Source organism: Cavia porcellus, unplaced genomic scaffold (assembly GCF_034190915.1).
Source record: "Cavia porcellus strain 051 isolate PalLab524CR breed Dunkin Hartley unplaced genomic scaffold, mCavPor4.1 scaffold_15, whole genome shotgun sequence".
In the NCBI taxonomy this organism is placed as follows: Eukaryota; Metazoa; Chordata; class Mammalia; order Rodentia; family Caviidae; genus Cavia; species Cavia porcellus.
In genome coordinates this window covers 71,808,201-71,821,560 of record NW_026947498.1, presented here as the reverse complement: position 1 = coordinate 71,821,560, position 13,360 = coordinate 71,808,201, and the positions used below count along the sequence as shown (strand labels likewise).

Sequence of the window (13,360 nt, the reverse complement as noted above, 5' to 3'; positions counted from 1 at the left end):
GGTGTTTCTGTGCGGCACGATTAAAGATACAGTGAATGCTGCCACGCAGTGCCGTCCAGTGTGAAGCCAAGCGTGTGAAGTCAGTACAGTGTGTCCTCATCAAACCATATTCACGAGATCCCACGTGACTTCCCAAAAGTCAGATTACAATGAAAGATAAACATTTTGAATTGACTCGGGGCATCGAAGCACCATAAGAGCACCATAAGAACCCTCACAGGAGTGGCTTCCAGCACTGGCTCAGAAAGTGGCAAGAGCACTGGAATGTAAAGCACGGGGAGTATTTTAAGGGGATAGTGGCCTGTGGTTTTATTGTAATAAATTTAAAAAATTTTTAAACATTCACCCATATGTTTTGATTGTAGTTTGTAATTAGTTTTTCAGGCATGTGTTTGTTTTGTGGTGCTGAACTATATCCCCAGCCATTTTTTTACTTTTTTATTTTGAGAAGTAGCAGCTTCTGAGTCGCTGAGTTTCCTGGGCTGGCCTGGGTGCTGTGTCCTCCTGCCTGCCCCTGCAGCCCATCTCATGACCTCGCCTCCCCGCCTTCCCAGGTGGTTCTCAGGTTCATCTGATGTCCTCACCACCTGAAGTGAGATTTTGTGGTGTGCTGATCTCGTGTGAATGCCATTCTTTCACCGTGGCAGGAGTGAAGTGAACAGTACATTTCTGAGCCGGGTGCAGGATGAACACCTTTAGCCCCAGCGCTCCAGAGTCGGGGCGGGCAGATCCCTGGAGTCCAGAAGTTCAGGCCCAGCCTGGGCAATGCAGTGAGGCCCTGTTTCCGACAACAAAAACCAAACCAAGCAAGAGCATACCCTTTTATTTAATAAAACCCTTGCTAAGCCAGATTTCACCGTCCCGTAAATCCATGCCATTGTGTGTTCATCGGATCCTCACCAGAGGAACCGGCTGTTAGGGTTTGTGTTTGGGCGGCCTGCCCGGCCTAGTGTAGTTATGCAGGTGGCCGAATCTAGCGTTGGTGACTGTTCATCGGGCAGCGCTGGGATTGGCGGGGTGAGTGCTGCACCTGTCCAGGTGGAGCCAGCAGACAGTGTAAGGGAAGGAAGAAGGGGTGTCCGCCCCCCTCTTGTTTGCCCTTTTGCTCTTGCTGCTCGTGACCCCCCTGAACGGCTGCCTCTCAGTGATACTACCCTGACTTAGAGCCAGCCGCGTATGGACTGAAAGCTTCAAACATTGTAAGCTAAATAAACCTTTCCTTGCTTCGTTTTGGGACACGTATTTTGTCTCAACAATGAGAGAAAAGTAAGCAAGACGCCAGTTATGAGTAAGGGTTTGGAATCGGGAGGATCTGAGCGATCTCAGCTTCCTCATCTGCGGAAAGGGACTAGCAACTGCCTGCTCCACAGGGTTGTGAGGCACCAGGAGGAAAACACTAGAGGGGGCTTTACTCGTGTCTGCCTCACACACATTCAGTAAGCGGAGACAGACATCTAAAGCCAACGCCGCCACTGTTCTCGCTTCCTTTTCAGGTCGGCTGAACGCGCGGACAGTCAGAGCGTCCTCACAGACTCGCTGTGGAGGCGGTACAGCGAGTTTGAGCTGTTGAGAAACTACCTTTTGGTTTGCTATCCACATATTGTTGTGCCGCCGTTACCAGAGAAACGGGTAAAGGGTGAAATGGTAGGGTGCCGAGGGAGGATTCAGCGTCGAGACGCCCTAATGTGTGTTCTGTTTACCTAGGCAGAATTTGTTTGGCATAAACTCTCTGCTGACAACATGGACCCTGATTTTGTAGAAAGACGACGGATCGGTTTAGAGAACTTTCTCTTGAGAGTTGCTTCACATCCCGTCCTTTGTAGAGACAAAATCTTCTATTTGTTTTTAACCCAGGTATTTTTCTTCTAGTCATTTTAAAATACTCGTTTGACTTGGATTTTCTTATTTCTCCTTTTAATTGTAGAGTGCTTATTTAAGAAGGTCTCTTTGGAGCTGCTTTTTATATGCAGTTTCTTGTATTTGGTTTGGTTTGAATTTGATTTTCAAATTACTGGTTTACTTAGTCTTTTGGCTAACTTTGTGTTTATGTGTGGTCAGTGCAAGTTAGTTACTGGGCTTAGTCCAGGGCCTGCCTTTTAATCTGTATCCCAATCTGTTTTTTGTTTTTTGTTTTGAGGCAGGGTCTCACTAAGTTACCCAGGCTAGGTTTGAATTTGGGATTCTCAAGCCCCAGCCTCCCAGAGTGCTGGGATTATAGGTGTATGCCTCCACACCTGGCATTTGACTAACACTTTTTATATTTAAAGATGATAGAGACCATATTTTTAGTAACACTTTAACGATATCAAAATCAGTTTTCAATTTTTTAAAGCCCAAATTTCTAAAATTATAAGCCTATGTTTTGTTAATCATTTGAAATCTCGATTGTACATTTAAATCTGAAGTGAAAAGAATTTTTGTAACGTCTCTTATCTCCCTTGAAATTAGAACACATGGATTGGTAGGAATTCAGTTTTTATAACTTAGAATGTTTCTGGTGGGTTGTTTTGCTTTGCAGTAAAGATTTTTAAAATTAATTTTTAGGAAGGCAACTGGAAGGAGACTGTGAATGAAACTGGGTTTCAGCTTAAGGTAAGAATACTTGTGTGAAGTAATTTTAAATACACAGTGCCGTACACATTTGGCTCCGTGGTATTTTTTTGAATCAGTGAATGTTGAAAATCAGCTTTTCACATAAAATCATTAGTAAGGTTTTCTAGGAAACACTGCAATTTATTTTTGACTTGTATAAGTACAGTTGGAATGCAGTGAGCAAATTTATTCATTGAATTCTACTAGGAAAGAGCATTTTGAAGCATTAATTTAAATTAATTCATTAAATTCAAAGGAGCCAGTGCAGAAGACCAGATATCTTGCAGCTTTAGAGGAGACAGACACCTCTGCTGTGGGTCACATCTCAAGACAAAAGGCAAAACAAATGCACCCACACTCTGAATGTAAACATCAGGGACTGGTATTCTAAATAGGTATGGATCTCCTTGAGAACGCCAGAAGGAGCCACTAATCCAACCCTTTACCAGCAAAGACCCCAATCTAAATTCATGCCTGCCTGCCATGTGGCTTGCCTCCCCATTTGATCTCAACTTAATTAATTTTACCTGAGCAATGAGACTTGTAAACTTACTGCTTGATCGTAGTTTGACCCACCTCATGCCTGAGTTCCCGATTTTCCCCGTCAGGGACCTACCTCACCTTGTCATTTTGCTCTATAACAGTCCCTGGAAAAGACTGTCTTTGGCAGCCTACTTGGGACCCCTTCTGCCTCTCTCCCAGACAGAAGCGTTCTCTCTCAATTAATATATTCTGCTCTTAAAAAAAAAAAAATGCAGGGTGTAGGCCCCTCCCCCCCCGCACTGAATGCACGCTTTGACGTCTGTTCTTTTCTGTCCTGACGATTTCTGCTTGTACTTGCTCACTCTGGCAGAAATGAATGACCCTGAAGACAAGCTTGGCTTTGTCCACGTTAGTAGTTGAGTCTTTTATCATACTTTCAAGATATGTTAGAAGCTAATGTTATGAGAAAGAATAAAATATAACTCTTGGTGAACTGTCTGTAGAATACAAAAGTTTTTTAATTTAATCATCAATATGGTCATTAGTCAACTGTCTATACTTTGTCCTTGAACCCTGTTTTTGGCAATAGCTTTTGTGACTTTTAACGTGTGAGTTTCTATTATTGAAGAATATGGGATACTGCTTAAAGAATGCTTTGAATTTCATGTGCAGGCACTATTTCAGTGTACAGATGCAGTGTTTCTTATTTGAGTAACCTTATAGTTGAAAAGCTGGGTTTCATTTTTATGAAGTATTTGAAAGGTAACACCTAATGTAGACTATTAATAATCCAAAAAGTCAGATTTACTGAAGTGGACCAGATATAGAATCTATGGAAAGAATTCGGAAACCTGTAGATCTTGCTGTATTACTTAATTTGTTATGGGTGTTTCTTAAGTCCTTTCTTCCATCAGGGAAATGGGGCCTTCTAGACCACCTTACATACATATAAATATCACCTTATATATGTGCATATATGTGTCATTTGTCCCAAGGTCATGTATTTGGTGATTCCAACTAAATTGCTCATAATTGAAAGCTGAGAGTTAACCAGGCCGACTTCTGAGCTGCTCAGAGGAGGTAACATGACTTCTGTACTCTGAGAAACACTTCAGTCCTCTCAGACAGGATTCAGATAAACTTGGTTATAATATATCTTAGCAGACCATTAAAAAGACCGACAGGTGAGTTGCAGCGGAGGCAGGTACACACGGCAGCAGTGACAAAGACACCTGCGGCAAGCAGGAGGCAGCAGGCGGTGAAGCCAGACCCCCGGGCCTCAGTGCCGGGGACTTTGGGCCTGGGCCATATCCTTTGTGTGGGGCGCACACATCCCCCCACTGCATCCCCCTCCGGTTCGGGGTTAGTGGTCTGTAGGGTCCCCTGGAAGCCTCAGGGGAAAATGAAATTATACTTGATGTATACTCTACATGCATTCTGCTGTCCGTGAACTGCTGCATCTCAGGTGTCAGGAGGGTTTGTTCAGAGCACTGAATCCTAGGCTTCATCCAGACACGCTAATTCCTGTGTTTCCTAAAACTAACCCTAAGGTAATGGAGAGGTCTGCCTTGCACATGCAAACCACATGATCCACCACTCAGCTGTGCCCCAGCTAGTAATTGAGGAAGACTGCCCAAAATGGTATAAAGAAAGAAAAACTTGTTTAGAATCTAAAGATAATCGCCATGCATATATGCTCTTGTGTGCTAGGCCCTGTACTGTATTCACTGAATTCTATTGTGCTTACTATTGTCTTAATCCTTTTGAGGGTAGTTTATGTTTCCATTTTTCTAGTTAAAGAACTGTAAAAAGTAACTTACTGAGGGTCACATCATTACAAGTTGTGGAATCTAAATCAAGTCGTGTCCTGTTTGACTTAAACCCTTCTTAGTTAGATCCCAGTTACTGTCTCTCTTTGCTTATTCCTTATGGAGAGCTAGTGAAGGAAGGGTTGAAAGCTATGTTTTTGTGAAAATGAGATCACTCTGAATCACACCAATCATTTGTATAAGAATATTTAAGCTTAGCTCTGGGATTCTTATCTGCAGATTGATCAGTTTGCTCCAGTTTTCCTTTTTTCCAGGCACTTTTAACTTAATGTATTGTGGTGTTGTTTTGCCTACTAGATATATTTACGTGTTTGTCCGCTTTTTGTGGTGTTAGAGTTCAAAGCCAGTGCTACGGTAGCCTTGAGCCCCGAGATCAATATTTTCTTAAATCCTTTTAGATTTCTTGTTATATTCAGCAAGGTAATTATAAAATTTAGGGTTTTTTTTATGATCACTGCTCTTTTTTAACCTAAGCTTAAGCAACCCATCTTTGTATCATTGCTGATTATTGGCACTTACATATACATACATTCATACATACATCCATATATGTATACACACTCATGTTACTTAATTCATTGAAAGGAAAGCAAAGAATTTATCCTTAGAGCAGTGGACGCATAAACTAGTTTAGTACAAAGTTCAGTGGCGTTATTTTAACAGTGACCTCAGTCAGGAGACTAAGGGTGATTCCATGTGCCCAGACCTTAAGCAAATAGAAGCTGTTCAGAAGGCTCCAGGGCAGCCAAGCAAAGGTCTGGGGGGTCCTCAGCAGCCATGCTGGACTCTGGGTTGCCAGGAGTTCCCAAATGCTGGGCACCACCGTGAGAGGCGCTGAGTGCTGTGGAGACAGTGAATAAGCTGGCAACCTTCAAGTCCGTGTTCTTCTGAAACTTACAAGTTAGTGGCTAGGTACATTAAGATTTAAATAAAATACTTCAAAATAGTGATAAGTTAAAAAAAAACAGTGGTAAGTAGCATAAAGGAATTGAAGCAGCTAATAGGACAGTAGGATTATTTGTCCAATTGTTTGCAGAGTATGAGGGGGCACTGGTGACCGCACTAGGTCAGAAGCACAGGCCAGGACCATTCTGCCAGGCAGGAGAATTAGCATGTGAGCTCATACCAGGGTAAGACTCCTGCTGTGCAGCCTGAGGGCTAAGAAGGAGGCCAGGGCTAGGACCTGGTCTTTAAACAAGCTCTGGGGGAGATCGAGCCAATGAAGATACTGCCGTAGCAGCCTGTGCAACTGCAGCGGCTGCCACGTGTGTGCCTTTTTACAGCCTTTAGTGCTGTAGTGAGGAACCAAGAAACCAGTGGACAAGATGATTTCACTTAATCTTGCTTTAGGGAATAAAATAGGGTGGTATGAAACAGTGATGGGCTAGGGGGATCGTGAGGTGTGTAGTGGAGAAGGCGATCAGGTGGTTGGTAACCTGGCACGTTTTAGAATAGCCTGGCTGGCTTCTCAGAGTCAGCATGAAGGGCGGTTCCTGCTGGGTGACAGTTTAGGCAGCCTGCATTTTTACAGAATCTTGTGAAGTGATGAAAAGATGGAGTTGAGTGTGTAGGACCTCATCTGAGAGGTATGTTTAGTGAACAGCGGTTCAGACTCTTACCCCTCACGTTGATCTGGTTTCTAAACTGATGAACCAGTGATGTGAGAAGAAAGAAGTTGGTACTATTAAAAAGTGTGAGGTTTGAGAAAAAATACGAATGAAAATCTGCTTGGCTTTTATGTAATTTCATTCATGTTTAAAGACTCATTTGGGCATTTGTGAGATTTCTTGGTATTCAGTGATGTTTAATATTGTATATGCCTTAAATTCATGGGCCTTTTTATTTGAAAAACTTTCATATGTCCTTGCCATGTAAGAAAGGTCAAGAACTGAGGCAGTGCCAGCTGTAGAGTACGAGAAGCCCTTGGAATCAGAGACCTTAAACTGCTTCCGTGTTGTGCAGGTAGCTCTTTGAGTTTCTCTAGGTCTGAGGCCCAGGAGGCTGCGTCTGGAGAGCAGTGTTTGTCACATTGGTTGTTTTCTACTCCAAGAGATCAAGGAAGCCCTGATAATATTTTTGCATGGATCATTTTGCTTTTTGCTAATTCAGAGTATTTGTAATTATGAAGTGGAAGTACTCAAGATTTTTAGGCTGGGAGGGATGTTTGAAAATCAAACTACATTTTGAAATTGCTGTCTGATTGAGCTACCTGTTTTGAGGAGTGCTGTAGTTCCTGTACTTTGTACAGAAAAGTTATCTGGTGGTCTTTTCTTTTGGTTTGGGGGAGCTAAGGATAGGATTTAAATGTTAAGTGTGCACCTAGCGCAGTGAAATTATTATTTACTGTCTATCCCTCTGTTTCTCCTTTGACTTTTTTTTTCCTGGTGGGGGAATTCACTGTGTAGTTCATTAGCCTGGCCTTAGACTTGCAATGACCCTGCTGCCTCAGCCTCCCAAGTGCTGGGATTGTGTGCCGGTACCACCATGCTCAGCCGTTTCTCCTTGGAGAGCAGTTATCTAGGAATAGCATGTTTAAAACACATATTGTCTTACATCATTTTCTGCTATCTAGAAAGTAATCTGATGTCATCTATCCTGTTTTATGTAGCATAGTATTTTAATATAAGCATTTCTGCATTTTTTTCCAGAGCATTGATTATGATAATGAGAAAAAACAAGGTATATTTAGTTTGGATTCTGATGATGCGTAGGATCTAAAGCAGTAGTTTTGATTATATGTGCAGGTTATTGCTTTTCTTGGCTTAAAGAAAGGTGAACACTTTTCCATATGACTTGTTCTGAATATAAAAGAATTCAGAGCCAAGTGCCTGCTTACTGTGCTGGTGTTCACAGTTGTTTTATTTGAAATCATTGAATACTTTGTGTGCAGTCTAATTTATAACATGCTTGTGAAGTGTTCTCAGAAATACTAAGCTGACTTTTCAGATATGTTTAATGTGTTTGCAACAATTGATATAAAAAAAACTGTACTTGAGCATCTTGATTCTAAAGGGAAAGTGAAACTGTTTGACTTTTATGTCCTGAAATGTAATTGTATTAAGTGAACAAATTATTTTTTCCAGGCAGACTCCAGGTTAAAAGCGCTTAATGCAACATTCAGAGTGAAAAACCCAGACAAGTAAGGTTTTGTTTTAATAACAGTTACAATGTTGTTTTGAATGGTGCCTAGCAATCTATTTTAATTTTTCATTTCTGAATGTGTGCACTTTATTTGCTAAATATTTTAAGTAGTAATTCACATTTAGTGAAATCCTTTTAAAGTCTAAAACTGATTTTGAAATTTGGTAACTTATTTGGGTTTAACATTATAAATGAAGTTTTAGAAAATTAAACCATTGTTGAAGGATTCATTATGAAAGTGTAAGAAAAATGAAAAATTTTTACTTTCATATAGTTTTCTTTGTACGACTTGTCAAATATTCAGAGCTTAAGAATATTATATAATTTAAACCTACTTTGTGTATCAAGCAAACTTGCTAGAAAAGTATATATTAGCATATTAATTCCGGGGAGGTGCATGACAGACACTGACTTCAGTGATGCCCGTGTGGGTGAAAGGGAGCCAGTGGACTCAGAAATGACTCCTTAGGAGCAGTCCTTGATACTCCAGGTTGGATTTTATTCATTCTCTAAATTCGGAGGATGGTTCAGGCTCTTCATTATGTGGCCCGTTGCCTGGCAGTTAGGTTGACCTCTGGGGGTTTCTCATTTAGAAATTGCTTACACAGATGAGGCTTTTCTGTTTTCAGGGACTAAGTTTATGCATGTTAGATTTTTTTTTTTTTTTAAACAGGGTCTCTCTGTATAATTCAGGCTGGCCTTGAACTTGCTTGTGTAGCCCAGGCTGGCCGTGAACTCACTGCCATCCTCCCTCCTCGGCCTCCTGAGTGCTGGGATTACCGGCCTGTGCCACCATGCCCGGCCCAGAATTTTTCTAGTGGGTCTTTCAACAATTTCTCTAGCGTGTAAATTCAATTCTTATCAAACAGAAGCTGTTTGCTTGCACCTGTTATACTTGGCTTTATAAACAGTAGCATATTAACCATATAATGCCTCTGATTTTAAATATAAAATATAAAGGAACATGTAAGTGTGGCTAATTAGGAAGTTGCCGTGGTTGCATTGAAGTTTTGAGAGCTGCTTTTTCTTTTTGTGGTGGTTTTCCCCCACCTCCTTTTTGAATAGACTCATGTTAGAGCAGGTGTGAGGCTCACAGTAAAACAGCAGGAAGCGTGCTATACCTCAGCCGCCCCACAGCCTTCCTTGGTGTCGCATCTCACCCGGAGGTGTGTGCTCCTGTCAGCAAACCTGCCTGGACACCGCATTATTACTCACTGCCCCTCGTTTCCGCTAGATCCAGTTTTATCCTTGGACATTTGGATGGTGTGTGCCCACTGTTACGGTATCACACAGGGGTTTCTCTGTCCTAAAAGTGCCCCGTTCTTTCTGTGCGCCCCAGCCCAGGCGGCCACTTGAGTTCCACAGACTCCGTGGATTTACCCTCCTTGTACGTCATGTCACGTAGCTGGCAGTCTTCACGCCTGCTTTCTTCACCCAGCGGAGCATTTAAGGGTCCACTGAGGTTTTCCTAAGTGTTATAATGACTTGTATGGTACTAAGAGGTTGTCTCCAGATTAGGAGCTAAAATTATGAGTCACCTTCAAAAAGAACTTTGGAAAATTTAAGACTTTGGTGAATACACATTCATTAGAGAATCATGTGAGTACTGATGTTTTTACTGAGGATTTAATATTAATCTTTTATTAGCACTTTTATTGACTATTTTTAAATTTAATAAAAATTTTTGTCAATTGAATGTTTTTGCCCTTTCTGATCTTAGAAGATTATCTGAATTGATAAATTCTATTTACTATCCATATTATATGTAAAATTTTAAACATTATGTGACCTATGTTATCCAGGTGGTTTTGCCCTGCAGTCTTGTAAAAGTGTCAAATATATAATAATAAAATGTTTCCACCTTATGTTGTGGATAAGAGAATTGTCTACAATAATCACCCCCAACCTAGTGGATGAAACCACCAGAGCCTTCACATTGAGCTACCTGCCCAGCCCTCCCAACATTTTCAGTTTTGAAACAGGTTTCACTAAGTTACTAAGTTGCCCTCTCTGGGCTCAAACTTGTAATGCTTCTGTTTCAGCCTCACAGAGTTCTGAGATTACAGGTATGCACCACCATGCCCAGCTGTCCCTGTCATTATGACAGAGTAAGATGTTCAGTCTCTGTTCTAGATATATCTGGCCCAATAGATTTTAATTCATACTGTTATTAAAATAGTTTATACCATAAGACTATTCTATCCTTTCCTAAAACCCAGAAAACCAAAGCAATGGTTTCAGAGAAACTACCGAAACAATTCTTTTGAGGCTTGCTTGGTGACATGTTTTCTTTCCTCACTTTGACTGCTGACTGCAGGGAGGAGGATCTGGAATCTTCGACTTGTGTGTGCTCTTAGGTGAAGCTTTGTAAATGCTTCTTGCATTGAATGTTTATTTTTTGTAAAAGAATGTGTCCAGGGCTTATTTATGTCAGGGCTTAAATGTTTTAAGAAAAAACTAAAGCCATTAACTCAAAATTGTATAAGTAGCGTGTGTTTATGTAGTTATTTTAAAATCTGTTGTAGAAATAGATAGTAGTAACCTCTCACTTCCTATGGTATTTTGCCTACTAGAGGTTTTGTTTACTATGGCATTAGTTACTAGTTTTTCTTGACTTTACAAAATCCAAATGATCAGTTAAATCTTGTGTATAGTCATAGTTTTCTTGAACCATGTAGTCAGATAATTAAGGTTGTAACTTGTTCTGGCTATTTCTTGAGTTTCCTATCAAATTAGAGCAATTTCCTGTACTGAATTTGGAAGCAAGAAGTATAGGCAGAGAGAAAGGTATACACAGTGAGTCTTCTTGGAGGGCACACCAGGTCTAAGAACCCTGCAGACAGGAGAGTGCTGGGAAATAGGCAGCAGGCTGGGAGTGAACCTCAGCAGCACAGCACCTGCCTGGCAAGTGCAAGGTCCCAAGTTCCAGTCCTAATTCAAAAAAAAAAAGGCAGCAGACGCCCACCTGTGCTTGTGCCTTTGAGCTTAGAGAAGGAAGCCACACGTTCAGAAAAAACCTTGAGAGAGATTGTTTCCAAGGGGGTCCTGAGTAATGGATGTGATTTGGTTAGGAGCACTTACCCAGGCTTAGAAGGGGAGATGGCCATAAGCAGATAAAAGTGGAATGTGGAGACGAGAAAGAAGCTTAGAGCTTATGGTAACGGGACTGTTTTGAGGAGAATAAAACTTAAGGTTGCTTGAGGTTATGGGACGCATTAGGCTTAAACTGAGTCTTGTTAGAATCTGTATTTCCATGTTGTCTTTACGTGCTTCACAGCAGGGATTTTGGGCAGTACTTTGAGAAGGAAGTTTCGTGTCACTCTCAATCGGATTCATTGTTAACTACCTATTTTTCGATTCAGTTACACTTTTCTGCCATTACTATATGTGCTTTGTAGTCTTTAATCTCTGTAAGAGTACCTAATCACAGAGGATGAGAGACACTGCTAGATTTTGACTGGGACAAAGAACTTAGACTTCCATTTCTGGAGAATTTTTTCCTTCATTTATTAGATCCTCATTATTATCTAAGGCTTGGTGGACTTTACAGTGTTCACTTTAGGTCTTCTGATTTCCCCAAACCTGATTTTTCCAAAGGTGCGTGTTCCTCACCCCTGTCACTGGCGCCCTGGTATTGCGGACCTTTCAGCCTGACTTCCTGTGGCTGGTTGTTGTCCTCCCCGGCCAGCTGTGCGGAAGAGGGTGTGCATTCTGTTAGCAGATGGAGAAACTGGTGTGCTGTGTGCATCCTTGACCAAAGGCGTAGGACCTGTCCTTTCAACTCCAGTCTCATCATAGTGTTCTGAATCCTGACTGTTGATATTGTTATAAGTTTTTTCATAGCCCAAAGTGACAACTTAGAATTTTATAATCCTATGATTTGGGGAGTTGGAAAGAAAAGGGATCCAGTTAGGTCTAGACAAGGTCAAGGAAACCTAATCTTGCAGAATTTCTGGTTCCACATAAAGAAAGCAGCTCACAGTTATGTCAGATATACTTTTTAAAATTGAGTTGTGTCTGAATGTCTTTAAAAACTTTGTGTAACGCGTTTTCATGGTTAATGAGATACATATGTAGATTGGCAGGTATGAGACATTCAGAGAAGGAAAAATTTTACCCCAGTCTCTGTCTATTCCCACCTCCTCCCCAGAGGTTACACCTCACGCGTATTTATATTTATATCCCTGCAGGTTTTTTTTCTACAGATACAAACAAAATTAAAGAGGACACTTTCTACCTTTCATCTTAGAGTGTGAAAAAGAGATGTCAGACATGGATTTGCGCTTCACTTAATGACAGCCACATTTGCCAGTGCTCTTATTCTTGGAGTATTTTTTTAGCTGGTGGAGGTTAAATGTTTCAGCTAACAATAGGATTGATACCCTCAGCTTTGCTGTCTGCCCCTTAGATGAACCACAGTTGCTACTTGGTCGAGGTCTGCAGAGAGTTGTCTAAGCCACATGAAGGTGTTGAACTTTGTCTTAGGATCAGTGACAGAGAGAAACTTGCTTAAATGCCCAGTTATGTAGGCCTGGATGTTTAGGAGGGTCGTCTAAGCCAAGTAGACTGTAGATTAGAGCAGGGCGGGAGTGGCCCGAAGACAGTCGGACAGTTCCAGGTGAAAGGCAGTGTTGCTTATCTGTATCAGAGGCGTTGGCAGTGCCAGTGGGCTTAGGCAGTACTGAGGAGGTAAAGCGGCAGACTGGGGGTTCACTAGAATAGCTGCAGTGGAACACAGGAAGGAAATACAGGTGACAGTTTGGTTTTGCTCTTTAGAGGTCTAGGGAGCAGTGGAGACAGGTTTGGGGACATAGGAAGAGACAGGTTGATCTTTGGGTATGTAAGCAAGTATAAATGTCCCCAAGTCAAGTGGTTTTATAGATCTGAATTTAGAACAGAGGTTTGAGCTGGAAGTAGAAATCTGTAATTATGTATCATGTTAATCATAACTATGAAATTTTATTGATGAAAAATCATATAAAGAATATGCTGCTTGGTGTGGTGGCACATGCCTGTAATTCCAGCACTCAGGAAGCTAAGGCAGGGGGATTGTCATGAATTTGAGGCTGGCCTGGACTACGCGGGGAGACCCTGTCTCAAAAAAAAAGGAATATGCTAAGTGACAAGTTGATTGGAAGGTAGCTGAGAACCTAGGACTCTTCTCTGAAGAATGTCAGCATCCAAAGTGTAACCTGAATTGTGTGAGCTTGTTTTAAATTCAAACCTGGGCGTCCGCAGGGCCTTTGTCCAGTGGTGGTGGTTATTCACAACCTTTTTCTACTGAAGTTTCTCAGTCATATTTTTAACAGACATTT

The 13,360-nt window shown here is 41.4% G+C and overlaps 1 protein-coding gene across 1 annotated transcript in view; it reads left to right on the top strand.

The window, feature by feature from the left end:
• The window catches only part of Snx4 (sorting nexin 4), a 52,142-nt gene that overhangs the window by 14,574 nt on the left and 24,208 nt on the right, over nt 1-13,360 (top strand). The window contains exons 3-6 of the mRNA XM_063225136.1: nt 1,494-1,629; nt 1,705-1,854; nt 2,545-2,592; nt 7,988-8,043. Coding sequence (XP_063081206.1) covers nt 1,494-1,629; nt 1,705-1,854; nt 2,545-2,592; nt 7,988-8,043 — 390 coding nt within the window. The remainder of the gene's footprint in view (nt 1-1,493; nt 1,630-1,704; nt 1,855-2,544; nt 2,593-7,987; nt 8,044-13,360) is intronic.